This window comes from Taudactylus pleione, unplaced genomic scaffold, assembly GCF_031769625.1.
Source record: "Taudactylus pleione unplaced genomic scaffold, aTauple2 ptg000064l, whole genome shotgun sequence".
Taxonomy (NCBI): Eukaryota; Metazoa; Chordata; class Amphibia; order Anura; family Myobatrachidae; genus Taudactylus; species Taudactylus pleione.
Genome location: NW_028284466.1, coordinates 4,803,455 through 4,822,435, shown reverse-complemented (window position 1 = coordinate 4,822,435; position 18,981 = coordinate 4,803,455). Strand labels below are relative to the sequence as shown.

The window sequence follows — 18,981 nt, the reverse complement described above, 5'->3', positions numbered from 1 at the left end:
CTCCCTGTGAAGCCCTATGGACCCTGAAGAAGAAAATGAGAGTTATCGTAAAACTTATACTTGTTAACTCTTTCTTCGAATCCATGGGATCCATAGGGCACCCGACCTGACGAACCTGGGTTCTATGGGTTTCTTTTCTTGGTCACTTGTTTCCTTCTCTGTGTGAGAGTGTGATTCTTCAGTGTACCAGTCTTCCTTCTCTCCTATCCTGCTCCTGCCTTGGGCTTGTTAACAAAACAGAATTGCCTTCAGGCTGTGGGCGGGGTATAGGAGGAAGGACCAGAGCATCCCAGGATAGAAAAAAGCTTTGCTGTTGGTGTCCGGTCATCCAGGTACCACCTACACTCCATTGTCTCCCTGTGGACCCTATGGACTTTGAAGAAAGAGAGTTAACAAGGGTCAGTGTTCCCATAACTCTCCTTATGTGGTACCAAATTAATAATGGTTTGCTTTTGCAATTAGAACTGTAGCAGATATGGACCTAACAGAACAGAAGTCTAGTCTAAAGCTGGGTACACACTATATAATGTGCGACCCAACAAAGATGCAATGTAACGATACATCGTGTGCGCCATACACACTGCATGATCTGGTGTATGACGGTGTGATGTGCTGTTACATGCTGCAGAACAGTAGATGGGACGATACGGTGAACGACTGATCTATACAGTGTGTACAATGTAAAATTTCCAATCCACGTCTGAACGATATATTGTACGACACACCGTATAGTGGGCCTGATTCAGAGATGGTTAGCGCACATCTCTGATGTTTTGGGGTCTGTGCATGCGCAGGACCCGGTATGATTGACATGCTGTGGCGTTTGGGAGGCCGAGCAGAGGCGTGACTGGCCTCCGTTCCCAGAAATGGGCGTATTGCCTCCGTTTTCTAGAAGGGACGAGGCCAGGGTAATCGTCAGTGGATGCAGATTTCCTGATCTCGCAACTGACCAGGACCCGGTCAGGCTTCAGTAAGCTTCAGCTTCCGCAGCCTGGCCATAGGAGCAACCATCGTGACCGATGGTTGCGATGGTGATCCCAGGCTGTGAACGCAGATGCAGCACAGAGGTGTATGTTTCCTACAGACACCTCTTGCTGCACTAGCATTTTAGATGGACTGAATTGTACAGCAGCTTGTTTGCAGCTGTGCAATTCCGTCCATCTCTGAATCAGACCCAGTGTCTACCCAGCTTAACACTGCTGATTTAGGCCTTTGTGTTGAAACTTTGCTAGAAACAAAGTTTAACAAGTCATTTGTTCCTTATGTCCTGTAGAAGTAACATTTTAAAGATACTGCATGTGTTTTGAATGGCTTGTTCTGAATCTTGTCATTGTGGACTTCGTTTAGAACAGAAGTGACAGTGTTACAGCTATATTTCTTATTATAAATAAGATTTTAATATGCTTTCTAGAAGGCAGATCTTGAAAAACAGCTGCCATCATCTGTGGGGAAGCGCCCTCCTTCTCCTACTGTGACTTTGCAGAGAAGATCTCCCTCACCCTCAAATGTAACAAAACGGGCTCCTTCACCAACACATGAAAAGTAAGTGTTTAATAATATGTTTACTTCTGTTTCACATTTCACCCCGATAAATATAAACAGCGGAATTGTACATATTAATCAGAACTGCACAATTCATCTGACTGTAGATCAGGGGAGGCCAACCAGTAGGGCAAAGAGCCCAAAAATATCTGTAGGTATGTCAAAGAGCCGAGATCATGCGCACACCGAAGGTGCACGTGCAAAAGGGGGCGTGGTCATCTAGGTATGATTGTGTGCATGCGCTTTTACATGCTTCTACAATCACTGTAGAGGTAACTATTAAAGGGAAAGAAAAAGCCAAAACAATTTGAAAAAAACCATTGAAAAAAAACAGATCCACATAAAATACACTGAAGAAGCCTCCTCCCCCTCCCTCTCTACCCGGGCACTCCAGTCCAACCATCTTCCCCCACACTTCTTCCCACTCAATGGGCTACTCCAGCCCCCCCACATGTCACAAAATAAAAACAAAAACCTACAGCTCTTACCCTGTCGCAGCTGTCTGTCACGTAGGTAGGCTCGGTATCTGCGACGCATGTCCTCCTCGTGGCTACAGGTTTAGTCACAAATTAAGCTCCGCCTCCTGTTTGCGGTGTGACATCACCACATTGCTCATACATGCACGCCTATCAAAGGAGGCAGTCAGTGTCAGTCAGGGGAGCCACATCAGAACAACGGAAGAGCCGCATGTGGCCACCGCTGCTGTAGATGATCCAAAAGTCATGAGGTTTATCTATGACCTTCCTGATGCAGTCCCATAGCTGTATGCCAGGCTAGTCCGTGATTTGTTGGGGGTTTCTTTTATTAGATAGTCACCAGGGTCTGTCCGGTGGGGATGCAATCGGGAAACCAGCTGTCTTAATCCCGACAGCCGGCTTCCCGACTGCTTTATCCTGGCGAGGGTTAAATGACAATCGAAGGGATGCCGGGTGCCGCGAGCGAACAGCCACAGGGGGGGGGGGTTTAGGTTTAGGGCACCCGGAGGGGATTTAAGACTAGGCACCCCCCCCGGGAGGGTTAGGTTTAGGCTAGGGGGAGGCACCCCCCTCAGGGGATTTAGGCAGCGGGGAAGGGGGGGATTAGGTTTAGGCACTTGGGGGGAGGTTAGGGTCAGGCACCCCTAAGGAGGGTTAGGGAGTTAGGTTAGTATTTACTTACCTTGAGGACAGTCGGGATTTCCAGCGCTGTCCGGCTTCCGCTGCGGGGAACTCTGCTTCTGTCGGCCTGCCGCTCCCGGGATCCGAACTGCCGGCCAGAGCGCCGGCGGGATTTCATACCGATCCCGTCCGGTGACCTGGGCCAGTTGTGGTGCATAGTATTGCAGTTCTTCCTCACCTTTCTCGCATATTGCAACAGCCTCAGATTTGTATTCAAGGGCCCCAGTTAGGCATCTGATTAGCCTTTCTAATATCTCACACTTGCAATAATATCCAGTTTATACTGATTATAACAGACCTTCCAGACACAATTAGATCCAGTTTACAAACCTCTTACGACTGCGGAAGTACATGCCTTTTGCATTAAAATAACTTGGTGCTTTTATAGATGGGAAGGCAGTGGTAGCTGCTGAAAACTAATGTAGATGTTTTAATTAATATGAAGCAAAGTTATTTTAATTAACTGAATGAAAAATTAGAACATGAATGTTTTTTACACATAAGCATTATTTTCCCAAGGAGAGAAGTGAAACTAGGAATTGACTGACGTTTGTGTATTTTTAACAAAAATTTCAGAAGAACCAGTAGTTCATTGGCACAAAAGAACCGTCCCCCATCTCCAAGTGTGAAGCAGAGACCTCCCTCACCCACAGTGCCCCACAAGCCAGTTCCCATTCAGCGTCCCACACTCACGCCAACTGTCTTAAGTGCTACCAAAAAGAGCACCGAACCAGAAGCTAAACCAAAGGAGAAATCTCTGGATGTGATTAGCTCAGAACCCAAAACTGTACAGACTTCGGAAAAGGAGACAGCAAAGACCAAAGATGGTAACGTGAGCCTATGTATTTATGTCAAGCAATGTGTTATGCATCTGGTTTTGCCCTATGTTTTGAATCTTCAAACCCTCTATGGCAATTGGAAACGTTTTGGAGCCAATTCGATAAATTGTGAGGTTCTGTTGTAGACTTGTGCAATGTGTTTTTGAGGGATGTTTCTGTAAATAAATCTTGTTCATTTTTGCTCGCACCTCATGTCGTATCCAATTTCTGGAAATGGCACAATGTTTTTTGGGGGTTTTTTATTTTTACAATTGGTCTTAAATTTATGTCTATTGACTATTTCCTCCACTTCATATTCAAGCACAATATTTTGGTATATTGTGGATAGTAAATGACCAGCAACAAGGATAGTAAATAGTGATTTAAAGTTGCATGTACTTTCAAAATGTGAATTTTTGTGACTGAAACGTGTGTAGCTCACCTGCTCCTGTTTGGATTTGACACCACCTAAAAATAAAAAAACTAGTGTCAATTATGGTACAGTTGCAATTAAATTGAATCTAAAGGCTCTCTATCTGCTCAATATTTAGAATACTTTCTTTGGGAAACAACTTTAACAATCGGAAATGAGAAGTAAAGGAGCCTACTGTACTCTATTACAACTATATATCAGACATTGCTGATATCACAGTGCCAGTGCTAGTCTGCTCCATTAAAAACAGTGAGGAGCGCCCTCTATAGTTCGAATGATGGAACTTCTATGCAGTTTTACACCATATTCTATTTAAAAGTCTACTTAGTGGAAATAACATTTTTATTGTCCTGTTTTCTATCAGAAGTATATATCATGGCATTAATTAAACATCCACTTTGTACTCCTTAGCATAAGAGGTGGAAGGGGTGGGGAAAAATTGCAATATAACTCTACGGAATATAGGATGCAAAGGGTAATCCTAAAGATAAGTTATGGCAACATGTAAATATATACAGTATAAGACTTTACCTAACCAGCAGGATAAGCCAGGTAATTCTTCTACATAATACCCATTTAAGGTCCTGGGATTTTAATAATATATTTTAAATGTGGAGGTAATGTTTCAAGCTTATTTAAATGCCCAAACAAGGAGATTTTCTCTTTTAGACATAAGAGCAAGATTATGTACACTCTAACGTTACAAACTTTTTTTTTTTTTTTTTTTTTTTAATCAATGTGTTTTTTTACACATGTTAAACAGATGTGAAAATAAAAATCATTGTACAATATGAGACAACATTATGGAAATAAATATTGGGGTCAGATGAGTTTTGTTGGCATATTGCAGTTTATTACAGGAGTATTACATCTGTTTTTACTTTTAGAACCTAGTAACAAATCGGGGAGCACCACTGCTGAGGAAGCTGCTAAAATCTTGGCTGAAAAACGGCGTCTTGCACGGGAGCAGAGGGAGCGCGAGGAACAAGAAAGAATTCAAAGACAAGAAGAAGAAAAGTAAGTGATATTTTTTTTTATTTGATTTTCTTTATCTTATTGCATTCTAAAAAAATGAGTTTAAAAAATGACATGTTTGTAATTGGACTATGATACAAAATCTCGGTGAAATAGTGAAAAATCTACACTATAAAAGCAGGATTTTTGTACTTCCTGTTAAATCATTTTCTCTAATTCCATGAAGGAAACTCTGGGGCTATAGCATGTTGTACAAGGAGCCAGGACACTTGCAAATAAACTGTTTTAACTCTGGCTACTCCCCCTCTATGCCCTGGTTGGCTGTACCAGTCTTTCTTACCTAACAGTACCCAAAGGACAGATGTCTAGTGCAAGGAAGGAGAGGATAAACGCACAAAACCTAACCACACTAGGAAAGTGTAGTACACAGAACAAAACTAATAGGACAATATCAAATAGGACAGCATTATTGGGGGACGTCCTAAAGCTGTCCTCGGGGACATCGATTGCCCAAACCTGACCACCTTGGAAGCAATGTTGACAAACCGTTAGAATTTTGCAGAAGTTTGCTCCTCAATACCAGTTGACCATTTTGCAAATTTGCACAGCAAAGGCACAATTCCTCGTTGCCCACGAAGCTCGCACCATTTTAGCAAAGTGGGTTAGCAAATCCTTGTGTACAGGTTTACCTGCTCCTGTGTAAACCTGGCAGACCACAGCTATAATCTGATAGGCTATGGTAGAGTTTCCCAAACTCCACCATTGCAGTCCAGGTTTTAATGATATCCATGTTGAGCACAGGTGGCTTAATTAGAACTTTAGTCAATTTGATTTAACCATCTGGACTCAAGCATGGATATCCTTAAAACCTGGACTGTAATGGCGGAGTTTGGGAAACTGGTTTATGGACTGCTTAAAGGATGGGTCGCCCCTTATGTGAAAGTCATAGAGAACAAATAGGTTGTCCGTATGACTTACCTCCTTTGTACTGCAGACACAAATCTTAAGAGCGATTGCCACATCTATGGCTGAAATTAGGGCTTAGATGTCGAGATGGCATTGTCCTCAAGGGAGATTAAGAAAGGTGACCAGCAGTAGATCGCTCACAGCGCGGAAACCCTCCTTGCTGAAGGAATGGCTAGGAGAAAAGCTAAATTCAATGTCAGCAATGTTTTGTCTGCAGACTCCAAAGACTTTTAAGGGCCGTATTCATTTAGGTGTGAAAAGCCGTTTTCGGCGATAATTATCGCGAGTGACGTCATTTCACCATGTGAAAAGTTTCCTCGCTATTCAATTCCAGAGACTTTTTGCCGGTGCGGAAACTGGAACCTGCGAAAAAGTTTTGCCTATTAATAGGTGTCGAAAAACAGTGCCGAATTGGGGTTTTGGGGTGCAAACTTCGGAAAACCCACCTGCACCCTTGGGACAGTCCCCAAAAGGTAAACTGCGTAAAAAACAAGTAAAAAAAAAAAATATTAGATTTAAGTTATATAATTTAAATTATATAATTTAATATTAGATTTAAATTATAATATTAGATTTAAACATTAGATCTCCCCAAAAAAGTACTTTCATTTTGGGGCAAAAAAATAATCCAAAGTTGGGGTACAAATTTAAAAACTAGCGAAATGGACTCCAGGGGGGGTCCCCAAGTATGCCCCAGTTGTTTTCAAGTTTGCAGGTGTTTGCGGCAGGTGGATTTTTTAAGTTTTTTTAGAACTTCACTTTAGCAATTGTAAAATGTGCTAGCACCCATTTTCATGTACCCCAAATTTGCTGGGACTACTTATTTTCTGCAAAAAAACCTGCTAAATGCTATTCTTCACCACTTCTGCAAAGACGCTAAATAGCAGCTATTGAGAGCATTTAAGTACCCAAATACCTTCAACAGGCCTATTCAGGGGTAGCTATAGTAATCCCCAATGTCAGTGCATCTTTTGGGGGGTGTCAGGCTGATTTCCCTAAATCTGACAGCACTTTTCGCCGATTTCTAATTGAATGCGGGGATGAGCGCGATACTTTTTCACATGGAAAACCAGCGATATCGCAAAAAGTCTGGCATTCAAAAAGTACAGGCCGGAGTCGGATGCACCTGTTAGAGGGGGCTAAGAATAGCCCTTGAAGTTTCTTCAATGCAGCTGTGGCTGCACATCTGGAAGTACAGCATGGACAGTCAGTGCTGACGTCCATGCTGTCTTCCCTACACCCCCGCCGGTACCGATCCGGGGATGCTGGTAAACATCTGGGGTCACAGCTAGCGGTGACCCCAGATGTTTGGGACCATGGCCGGATCCAAAGGGGCAGCGGGGTCCCGCGGTGGGACCCTGCTGAAACATGGTCCAGAGTCCCCAGGCAGGGGGCTCCCTGGGGACTGGCTGCAGCGTGGAGCCAGGTACCTAACCTGCGCTTCCACTACCCCCCTGGGACAGCGGACCGCGGCTGAGCGGTAGCGCTGCGGCGTCCCAGGGGTTAATTGCATGCCAGGGGAGCACGGCTTCCCTGTACACAGCCGGTGCCTCCCCCGCTGCACACAGCCCTCTCTGCTCTGTGCTGACTGGCCCTGTGGCAGCGCTCCTCCCCCAGGCCGGCCTCCTCTATGCTCCTTGGTGGCCATCTGAACAAGACGCATGGTGAACACTGCTGGAAGCTTGGGAGCGGTGGCATCGCGGTCTGGGTCCCCCGGCATACCTCTCCTCCGTTTGGTTCAGGTCTGTGTATGCAGCGCTGTGTCCTACCAGGCTCCGTGTCTGTGTAGTTGATTATCAGCGCTGTTAGTGCAGGAATTGATTTTCTTTGCATTGTATGTGACTTCTGCTAGCGCTGCTGCCTGTACTTTCATTTTCTACTGTCAGCCATTTCACTGTCCCTGATCTTTTTCTGCTAAAGCCCTTGCGGTGCGGTGATTGCAGGGTGGTCTCACACTATACTACAAGTATCAGTGAGAGGGGTCACATACTTACCATCATGTCTGAGAGTGACTTTCCTCTCCAGCCTATGTGTACTACGTGTAAGGTACCAATAGCGGAGGGGGAGGGTAGTGCAGAGGGGCAGTGTTATTTATTGGCGCGGCCAATTACTGTCACGGCCCCGGTACAGGAGCCGCCCTGGGCTTGTTTCGCCAAAGCGCTTACGACCCTCGTGGGCCAGTTAGCTCGCAGCCTGCGTTCTCACAGATGGGTTTGTCCCAGCAGTCAGTGGTGTCGTCACCCATGCAGGGTTTCCTGAGACAATTGATGGTACCACACAGTCTCCCTATTTCCCCTCCCCAGGTTTCTCAGGAGCCTGCGTGGGTTAATTCTCCGACAAGTTCTGTAAAGCACTTGTCGGACGTGTTACAAGGGGAGTCTGTGTTGCGGCCACATAAGCGGTCGGTGACATCTCTGTCCGCTCCTTATGAGGATGACGACGTGACGTCTGATGACTGGGAGATTATGGATCTTTCGGACCAGGAACCTCTCCGTACTAAAGAGTCGGACGCTAGGTCCAAGGTTTATATTCCTGGACTTATTCGGGCAGTCCGCACAGCTTTAGTGATTGAGGATGAAAATCCTCCGGTGTCAAAATCTAAATATGCCTTTTTTAAGGATATTAAGGGTGACGCCACAGTGTTTCCTCTTTCGGGTCAGTTAGTGGACCATTTAGAGGAGGCGTGGAAACATCCGGGCAAACGGAATCAGCCTCAGAGGCGTTTGGCGGTGGCTTATCCGTTTGGATTCTCATGTGACACGCCTAGTCCGAAGTGCCACATTGCCCATGCCCTCCATGTCTTCCTTGAAGGATGCTACGGACCGTAAGGTAGAGATCTGCCTAAAGTCCGTTTATTCTCTTGCGGGGGGGAGGGGGGCAGCTAGGCCGGCTATGGCCATTTGTTGGGTAGCCAGGGCTATGGAGCGCTGGGCTGATAGTTTGGAGGCGTCTCTCGATTCCGACTGTTCGGCTGAATAGACCGAGTTGATAGGCAATCTCCGGGACTCGGCCACTTATATCAATGAGGCGGCCTTGGATATCAGTACCCTGGCGTCTTGGATTTCTTCGGCGGCTGTAGCTTCTCGTCGCACCTTATGGTTGCGATCTTGGAAGGCGGACGCTGATTCCAAGAAGGGCTTGGAAGCTTTGCCTTTCAATGGAGAAGTCCTCTTTGGTCCGGATCTGTACAAAATCGTAGCCACGCTGGCGGCAGCCAAATCGGCATGTCTTCCGTCTGCTGCGGTTCCTTCCGGTTCAGGTACGTCGTCCTTTCGGCCTTACAGGGCCCAGGGTAGCAGTCTTTTCCCAGACAAGCTGGCCCCAAAAAATCGGCCAAGCCCCGGAAACAGGCCTGGAGTACCAGACGTCCGGCCCCTAAGCCCGATGACAAGCCTACGGCCTGACGGTCTGGGCCCACCTTTGGGGGATTCCAAAGTGGGAGGCCGCCTGCTGCAGTTCGCCCAGTGTTGGTCGGTTACCACGACAGACACTTGGGTTCTTCGAGGTGGTTTCTCACGGGTACGCCCTCTCCTTTCGGCACAGGCCCCTGTCTCGATTCTTCACCACGGGTCTTCCATCAGACCGGAACAAAGCCATGGAACTGCGGAAGTTTTTGCACACTATGCTCCAGGCTGGAGTTATAGTGCCTGTTCCATTCTCCCAGAGGGGCCAGGGTTTCTATTCCAATCTGTTTTTGGTGCAGAAACCCAATGGGTCTTATCGTCCAATCCTCAACCTCAAAGCACTCAACAAGTCTTTGCGGGTGCTGAGGTTTCGGATGGAGACCCTACGGTCCATCATTCTGGCGCTGGAACCCGGGGATTACATGGTGTCGTTGGACATACAGGACGCTTACCTGCATGTCCCTTTTCTATTGCGGCATCAACAGTTCCTCAGGTTTGCAATCCGCAACGACCACTTTCAGTTCCGGGCATTACCTTTTGGGCTGGCGACAGCACCACGTGTATTCACCAAGGTGATGGCGGTCATGGCGGCTTCCCTGCGGCTGCAGGGAGTCCGCATGCTGCCGTACTTGAACGACCTTCTGTTGGTGGCAGGATCTCCAGAGCTCCTTCTACGCCACTTGGACCTGACCATTGCGGTACTACAATGGCACGGCTGGTTGATAAACTGGCAGAAGTCCACCCTGATCCCGTCTCAGAGGATTCTGCACCTCGGAGCCTTATTGGACTCCGGACAGCAAAGGATCTTTGTGACGGGGGAAAAGATCTCTGCCTTGCAGTTGAGGGTGCGCAGTTGTCTGCAAAATCGCCGTGTGTCTCTGCACTCTGCGATGAGGTTACTGGGCTCCATGGTGTCGGTCTTCGACATGGTGGAATATGCCCAGTTTCACTCCAGACCTCTGCAGCAATTGATCCTGTCCAAATGGAATGGACTGCCCCAGAGTCTAAAATCCCAGACGATGGTGCTCACTCCGGAGGTTCGCCTGTCCTTAGCCTGGTGGTTGCAGACGACCCATCTCGACAGGGGTCGTCCGTTCTGGGTGGCGAATTGGGTCCTGTTGACAACGGACGCCAGCCTTCGGGGCTGGGGAGCTATCACGGGTCCACACTTGTTCCAGGGCAGATGGATTCAGGCGGAAAAGGAGCTTCCGATAAACATCTTGGAACTCCGCGCCATTTTCAATGCTCTCCAGCAGGCACAGCGGGTTCTCCAAGGTCACCCCGTGCCGGTCCAGTCGGACAACGCCACCACCGTGGCCTACATAAATCGGCAAGGAGGAACCCGAAGTCTGGCGGCACTCGTAGAGGTGTCCCGCATCCTGGTCTGGGCAGAGCGCAATCTCCCGGCCATATCGGCAGTATTCATCCCGGGAGTTCTCAACTGGGAGGCGGACTTTCTCAGTCGCCAGGACGTTCATCCGGGGGAATGGTCTCTGCACCAGGACGTCTTTCAACTTCTGGTGGACAGGTGGGGTCTTCCAGAGATCGACCTCATGGCGTCAGGGCACAACAACAAGTTGCCGGTGTACGGGTCTCGCACAAGGGACGAAAAGGCGTCTCTGGTGGATGCTCTGTCCGTCCAGTGGACGTTCCGGTTTGCTTATCTCTTTCCTCCGTTTTCCCTTCTTTCACGGGTAATCCGGAAATTCAAACAGGAAGGAGGGACACTCCTGTTGATAGCTCCCTCGTGGCCCAGGCGGTACTGGTTCTCAGACCTTCAGGGTCTGTCCGTGGACAGTCCTCTGCGGTTGCCGCTACGACCGGACCTTCTGTCACATGGTCCTTGTCTTCACCCGGACCTGACTCGGCTGTCTTTGACGGCGTAGCTGTTGAGACGGCCATGTTAAGGTCCAGGGGGTTTTCCAGCTCTGTAGTACGGACTACGCTAAGAGCTCGGAAGCCTTCTTCTGCAAGAATATACCATAGTGTGTGGCATACGTTCTTCCAGTGGTGTCGGCCTAGAGGTTATGCACCTCGGGAGTTCCGTCTGACTAGAGTGTTGGCATTTCTACAGGCGGGACTACACCATGGGCTTCGCCTTGCTTCTCTGAAGGTACAGGTGTCTGCCCTGTCCGTCTGGTTCCATCGTAGGATTGCTGCAATCCCTGATGTGCGCACCTTTATGCAAGGTGTTCTCCGAATTCAGCCCTTTTGTTCCACCGGTGGCGCCTTGGGATTTAGCTGTGGTCCTGAGGGCTCTCCAGGGACCGCCATTTGAACCACTGGGCTCAGTGGACCTTAAATGGCTGACAGCTAAACAATTTTCCTTCTGGCCATTGCTTCGGCTAGACGTGTTTCTGACAGGGGCTCTCTCCTGTAGACCCCCTTTCCTGATTTTCAATAGAAACAGGGCAGTGCTGCGCAGTCGTCCTGGTTTCCTTCTCCCAAAGTTCTTCAAAGTTCTTTCGAGTTTCCACATCAACGAGGAAATCGTTGTGCCGGCTTTTAACTCACCTGACCTTTCCGTGGGTGAGGCCACTTTGGATGTTGTGCGGGCCTTAAGGATTTATGTTGACCGCACTTCTTCGTTTAGGAAGTCTGACGCCTCGTTTGTCCTCTATGGCTTCCGTAAAAAGGGTTGGCCTGCTTCAAAGCAGACTTTGGGAGGCTGGATTCGTATGGCCATTTCAGAAGCATAACTTCATGAAGGCCTTCCGGTTCCTTCCTCTGTGAGGGCTCATTCCACTAGTACTGTGGGTCCTTCGTGGGCAGCTCGACGTGGTGCCTCGGCAGTCCAGATCTGCAAGGCTGCCACGTGGTCTTCTCTCCATACCTTTGTGAGGTATTATGCGTTTGACACCTTTGCCTCTCAGGATGCTTCCTTCGGGCGGCGGATTCTCCTTTCAGCACAGGAGCGTCCCCACCCTTGAAGGATACTGCTTTGGGACATCCCCAAGGTATCCTGTGGATACCCTATGGACCCTGATGTAGAAAATATGAGATATGGTAAGAACTTACCCTTGTTATGTCTATTTCTACGAAGTCAATAGGATTCCACAGGACTCCCGCCCTGTCGCACCTGTGCTGCAGATGGGCTTTACTCTGGTCACCGGTTTTTTTCCGTCTCCCTCTGGTGAGAATGTGATTCTTGTGTGTGTCCAGATCTTTTTTCGCTCTCTTCATTCTCCTCCTCCGGCCTATGGCTTGGTACGTAACTGAGATGCCTTGGCTCAGGGGCGGGGTATAGGAGGGGGACCCTAGTGCATCCTGGGAGGCTGAAACTTAACACTCTGGTGCCCGATGCCTGACGTCATCACCTATACCCCAAGGTATCCTGTGGAACCCTATGGACTTCGTAGAAATAGAGATAACAAAGGTAAGTTCTTACCATATCTCATATTTTAAGTGTGAGGACTATCACATACTATGTAACATGGATGCACACTAAACTGTGCTATATATAGCGCGGTTGCACACTACATTGTGCCATATTGCAAATACTGCAAGGTGTTCATTGCACTGTATCATACTGTGTATTCTATTCTTGTGATTATGTCTGGCAGAGGAAAGAATAACAAGCAGCCTGATGCTGCTCCTCCTACTCTGATAGCTTGTAAGTCCTGCTCTGCGGGCTTAGTCACAGAGGACCTCATTCAGGATGGTCTTTGTATTAATTGTTAAACAGCTCCTGGTCAGTCAGCCCCGGGGTCTCCCTCAGGACCCACCCTGGGCTGCCTTTTCACAAGTGCTGGCAAAACTTGTGGACCAAGTAGCAGTCTCCGTGGTAGCTCCCCCTATGGGATGGCCACAGCTGGTACCCCCTGCATATCTGTTGCCTCCCCCATGGATAGATGTACTGTCTGCTTCAGTACAGACTTTGGCTAATACTTCTACGGTTTTTCAGCAAGTGCTGCAAAAAGATAAACCTTTACCTACTAAACGTACTGTGATATCTTCCCAATCCACACAGTTATCTGATTCTGTGATATATGGGGAGGCCGAAGACGCAGATCTCTCTCACTCTGACTCTGTCTTAGGAGAAGAGGAGCCACCCTCTAAACTAAATATACCTGCTCTTGTGAGAGCCCTAGGAGAGACTTTTCCCCCTGATGCTTCGAGGAAACAGCTGTCCTATATATCTCACATCAGAGATGCAGCCTCCTACTTAGGTTAAAGCAGCTATGGATACGGCTCTCCTGGCAGTGTTCTTTGACTACGTTCCTGGAAAGCCGATTCGGAATCAAAACGGCTCTGGAGTCTCTGCCTTATGCAGAAGACATCCTGTTTGGTCCAGAATTGGATAAAATTGTAACTACCTTTGGCGACTAATAAGACGGTATTCCTGCCCTCTGCATATAATACGAAGCCGCGGACGTCGTACTTTCAGTCCTTTCACCCTCAAGGCAAAGCCAAGGGTCAGTCCTTTCCACAGCAACAGACATCAGCCAAGGCCTCCAAGCCTAGGGCCAAACAAGCCTGGGCTACTAGACGTCCACCTGCCAAGTCTGAGGACAAGCCTGCAGCCTGACGCGGCGGGCCTCTCCCTGGGGGTTCCCAGGGTGGGAGGCTGACTTCTTCAATTCACTCAAGTATGGCATGGCATGAAATCACGACAGATGCCTGGGTAAGAGAAGTGGCCTCCCACAGATATGCCCTCTCCTTCCTGAGGCAACCCCAACAGCAGTTCTTTTGCAAAGGACCTCCATCGGACTCAACCAAGGCCCTGCTGCTCCAAAAAGACATTCAGTCCTTACTGAATTCAGGAGTAATAATTAGAGTCCCCTCCTCACAACGGGGCAAGGGCTATTATTCTACCCCTTTCTTAGTTCAGAAGCCCAATGGGTCTCATCAGCCTATCCTCAACCGCAAGTTTCTGAACACGTTTATCAGGATGCCCAGGTTTTGTATGGAATTTCTCCATTCTATTATCCTTCCTATGGAACCTGGAGTTTTTATGGTATCCCTAGACATTCAGGACGCTTACATACATGTACCTATAGCGCCTTCTCATCAACAATATATCCGGTTTGCTACACTGCAGCAACATTACCAATTCCAGGCTCTGCCATTTGGCTTCTCAATGGCCCCTCGGGTCTTTACCAGATCATGGCATAAGTACAGTCCGACAACTCCACGGCTGTTGCCTACCTCAATCACCAAGGGGGAACTCGAAGTCAGTCAGCAATGACAGAAGTGTCCCGCTTTCTCACCTGGGCCAAACACAATCTCCCAGCCATCTCCACAGTGTTCATTCCAGGGATTCTCAATTGGGAGGCGGATTTTCTCAGCAGTCACGACGTGCATGTAGGAGAATGTTTTCTACATCCATAAGTCTTTCAGTATCTAGTGGACAAATGGGGTCCTCCGGAGGTGGATCTCATGGCCTCCAGACACAACAACAAACTTCCAATTTATGGAGCCAGAACAAAGCCCCCCGACACGGCCTTCGTAGACGCATTGTCTGTGAAATGGAACCATTTAGCATATCTCTTCCCTCCAATATCCCTGCTTCCTCGAGTGTCTTTGAAAGTTCAGACAGGAGGTAGGCACAGTCATGTTAATAGCTCCGGCCTGACCCAGATCTTCAAACACTCTCCATAGACGTTCCTCTTCAGCTTCCTCTATGAGTAAACCTGTTGTCTCAGGGTCCATGTCTACAGCTGGACCTAGCCCGTCTGTCTTTACCGGCTTGGCTCTTGAGACATCCCATCTAACGGCTAAGGGTTTTTCCAGCTCTGTGGTCCACACCATGCTAAAATCACGTAAACCAGCCTCAGCCAGGATTTACCACAGAATATGACATACATACAGTCAGATGATAGTCCCATTACAAAGTGGGAGGCACATATAGAAACCGTTGTAATTCCACCACTCTCCAGGAGGTAGGTGTATATGTGTCAGTCAACAATCAAGAGAAGACTTCACAAGAGTGAATATAGAGGGTACACCAGAAGATGTAAACCATTGGTGAGCCACAAAAACAGGAAGACCAGATTAGAGTTTGCCAAACAACATCTAAAAAAGCCATTACTTTTCTGGAACAACATCCTATGGACAAATGAGACAAAGATCAACTTGTACCAGAGTGGTGGGAAGAGAAGAGTATGGAGAAGGAAAGGAACTGCTCATGATCCAAAACATACCACCTCATCAGTGAAGCATGGTGGTGATAGTGTCATGGCGTGGGCATGTATGGCTGCCAATGGAACTGGTTCCCTTGTATTTATTGTTGATGTGACCCAAGAACAAGCAGGAACAGAAGACATTTGCAGTAGAGGCCTGGCAGAGCATCACCAGGGATGAAACCCAGCGTCTGGTGATGTCTATGCGTTCCAGACTTCAGGCTGTAATTGCACATAGAGAAACCGTTGTAATTCCTACACCGTTCACCTAATTTGGATGTAATTACCCTCAAATTAAATCTGAAAGTCTGCAGTTAAAGCACATCTTGTTTGTTTCATTTCAAAGCCATTGTGGTGGTGAATAGAGGATAAAATATGAAAATTCTGTCAATGTCCCAATATTTATGCACCTGACTGTATTTCCAATGGTGTGCTCCAAGAAACTATGACCCTCAGATCTTTAAGGTTTCTAAAATTCTTGCCTTTCTTCAAGCTGGAATGCATCTAGGCCTCCACCTCTGACAGTGCAGGTCTCTGCTTTGTCTATCTGGTATCAGCACAGAATTTCTCCTATACCGGATGTTCACACCTTCATGCAGGGTGTTAAACGAATACAACCTTCCTTTGTCCCTCCTGTGGCTCCATGGGATTTGTCAGTGGTGCTCCAAGCACTTCAGGAACCTCCATTCAAACTGCTTTCGGACATTCCCATGTCTCCCTGTGACACCCTATGGACCCTGAAGAAGAAGAAAAGGAGAGCTATGGTAAAACGTACCTTGGTTAACTCTTTCTTTGAAGTCCATAAGATCCACAGGGCACCCTCCCTGACGCTTCTAGCTTCTATGGATTTCTTCTCCTGGTCACTTGTTTCCTTCTCTGTGTGAGCGTGTGATTCCTCAGTGTACCAGTCTTCCTTCTCTCCAATCCTGCTCCTCCCTTGGGCTTGTTAACAAAACAGAAGTGCCCTCAGGCTGTGGGCGGGATATAGGGGGAAGGACCGCAGCATCCTGGGATTGAAAAGCTTTGCTGTTGATGTCCGGTCCTCCAGGTCCCACCTACACCCCAATGTCTCCCTGTGGACCCTATGGACTTTGAAAAAAGAGTTAACCAAGGTAAGGTTTACCATAACTTTTTTTTTTTTTTTGCATATTTGTTTACTTGTTGCTCCATTGTGCCGGGCATCAGTTAGAACACTGTAATTCCTGCTGGTATCTGGCTGACATGGTTGAAGTGCTTGCCCCTCTTCTGCTTCTTCAACCAAAAGGGAGCTATGGAGAGCAAGGCAGGTTTCATATGCAACAGGTCTTTAAATAGTATTTGTCATTTCACAGGATAAAGCAGGAAGAAATGGCTGTCAAAGCTGAGGAGGAAAAGCAGAGACTGAAAGAAGAGGCCATTTTATTAGAGGAGAAGAGAAAGCTGGAGAGAGAGGAAGAAGAACGAATAGCTCAAGAAGAAAAGCTGCTCCGAGATCTAGAGGAACAAGAGCGACTTGTGGAGCTTCAACAACAGGTAGACAAAATAATATAGGAATAATAGGACTAGCTATAGTTGATATACAGTAGTTGATAATATCACTAACGCTATGTTCTTTGTGAAGATATCACTGTATGCAGTAGCAACACTTCTATTAAAAGTATCCTGCTCATTACTACAAAGAATAATTAAGGCTACACCTCAGTTATTTATCTTTTATGCCATCATATGATTTCTTGCTGACTACTACTAATAATTCCGCGTATTTACATTACAACGATAAAGGTCCAATATACTCCATAACTTTTTTAGGGATTGGCAAGCAGCTTTGAGCCTTACGCAGTGTATAACCTAGCAGTGTTGCTTATTTCATGTGGTCTACAGTGTATAGTACTAGTGATTACTCAACATATTTACTGTTTTGAATGTTATGTATAATTATTACTTTCAGCATGAAATCTATCCCTTTTATTAAAAACTGCTTAGCAACACTGTACAGCCATGGCCAAAAGTATAGAGAATGACACAAGTATTGGTTTTCACAAACTTTGCTGTTCGAGTGATTTTAGACCTTTTTGTCAGATGTTACTATGGTATACTGAAGTAAAATTACAAGCATTTCATAAGTGTCAAAGGCTTGTATTGACAATTACATTAAGTTTATGCAAAGAGTCAATATTTGCAGTGTTGACCTCTGCAATTCGCCCTGGCATGCTGTCAATCAACTTCTCGGCCACATACTGACTGATGGCCGCCCATTCTTGCCTAATCAATGCTTGGAGTTTGTCAGAATTTGTGGGATTTTGTTTGTCCACCCGCCTCTTGAGGATTGACCACAAGATCTCAATGGGATTAAGGTCTGGGGAGTTTCCAGGCCATGGACTAAAAATTTAGATGTTTTGTTCCCCTAGCCACTTGGTTATCCTTTTTGCCTTATGGCAAGGTGCTCCATCATGCTGGAATAGGTATTGTTCCTCACCAAACTGTTCTTGGATGGTTGGGAGAAGTTGCTCTGGAGAATGTTTTGGCACCATTTCTTTATTCATGGCTGTGTTCTTAGGCAAAATTTTGAATGAGCCCACTCCCATGGCTGAGAAGCAACCCCTCACATGAATGGTCTCAGGATGCTTTACTGTTGGCTGTATACACACACAAGGAAATTCTGGAAAATACATTTACATGTTTAAAATATATTCCAAATGTCAGGCCAGATTTTTTACAACCATCTTAAACAATAATGTACTGTAATGCATTAACAGAACAAAACAGGAGAAAAGAGAATAATGTAACGAGTGCTGCTCAGTATCATTTGAAGGCTATAACTCAAACATTTCCATATTACTTTTGTACAGTATGATCACCATTCTGACTATATACTGTATGTCATGTAACAATATTAGCAGGTAACCAGGAGTAGCACCATGAGGGATGTTTCCAAAATGATAGATCACATTTAGATTGATTGACTGACTGGAGAGGCTCATAGGGAGCTGGCTCTGGCTTGTCCTACCTTGGCTTCCATATTGTTATTAAATATGTCAGATCACCACCAGTGATGATAAACCACTTTCTTATGCGGAAGAGAGCGGTCAGGGGAAAGGCAGCTTATACCTGTTACGTCCTGGCCAGGCACAACAGTCCATGTAGCAGTGCTTGTTTATGGTGAGGAAGACCTAACCCTTCATTTATTTCCAGCAGGCAGTCCTTCGCATCTAGTGACATTGTACATCCCATCACATTGTGGATTCATTGAAAAAAATCTGCCACCAAACATCTTCCACTATTTCTTGAGACATTGATGTAACGTTACTGCGCTGGTATTCAATTATGTTATTCAGAATATATCCAATTTAATATGAGGTTTGCTGTCTATTATTAAATGCACAAGAGACCTGTTTGGTTCTACTAAAATTGGTTTTAATCAAAATATCCACAAAATAGAAATGCAAATAAATAACTACACATAAATAGCAGCAATAGATAACAATATTAATAAGCAAAATGAAAAAAGTATACACATATAAAAACCACTTTTAAAAGTCACAAGAAAAAAACCCTTTTGCTATGCTTAGAAATTGAATATTAATA

The 18,981-nt window shown here is 46.5% G+C and overlaps 1 protein-coding gene across 8 annotated transcripts in view; it reads left to right on the top strand.

The window, feature by feature from the left end:
* Positions 1-18,981, top strand: part of MAP7D3 (MAP7 domain containing 3) — an 89,805-nt gene that overhangs the window by 55,585 nt on the left and 15,239 nt on the right. For all 8 annotated transcript variants that reach the window (XM_088465768.1, XM_088465767.1, XM_088465772.1 and 5 more), the window contains 4 exons: positions 1,412-1,542; positions 3,276-3,526; positions 4,838-4,967; positions 16,749-16,929. In XM_088465768.1, the coding sequence (XP_088321894.1) occupies positions 1,412-1,542; positions 3,276-3,526; positions 4,838-4,967; positions 16,749-16,929 (693 nt within the window). The remainder of the gene's footprint in view (positions 1-1,411; positions 1,543-3,275; positions 3,527-4,837; positions 4,968-16,748; positions 16,930-18,981) is intronic.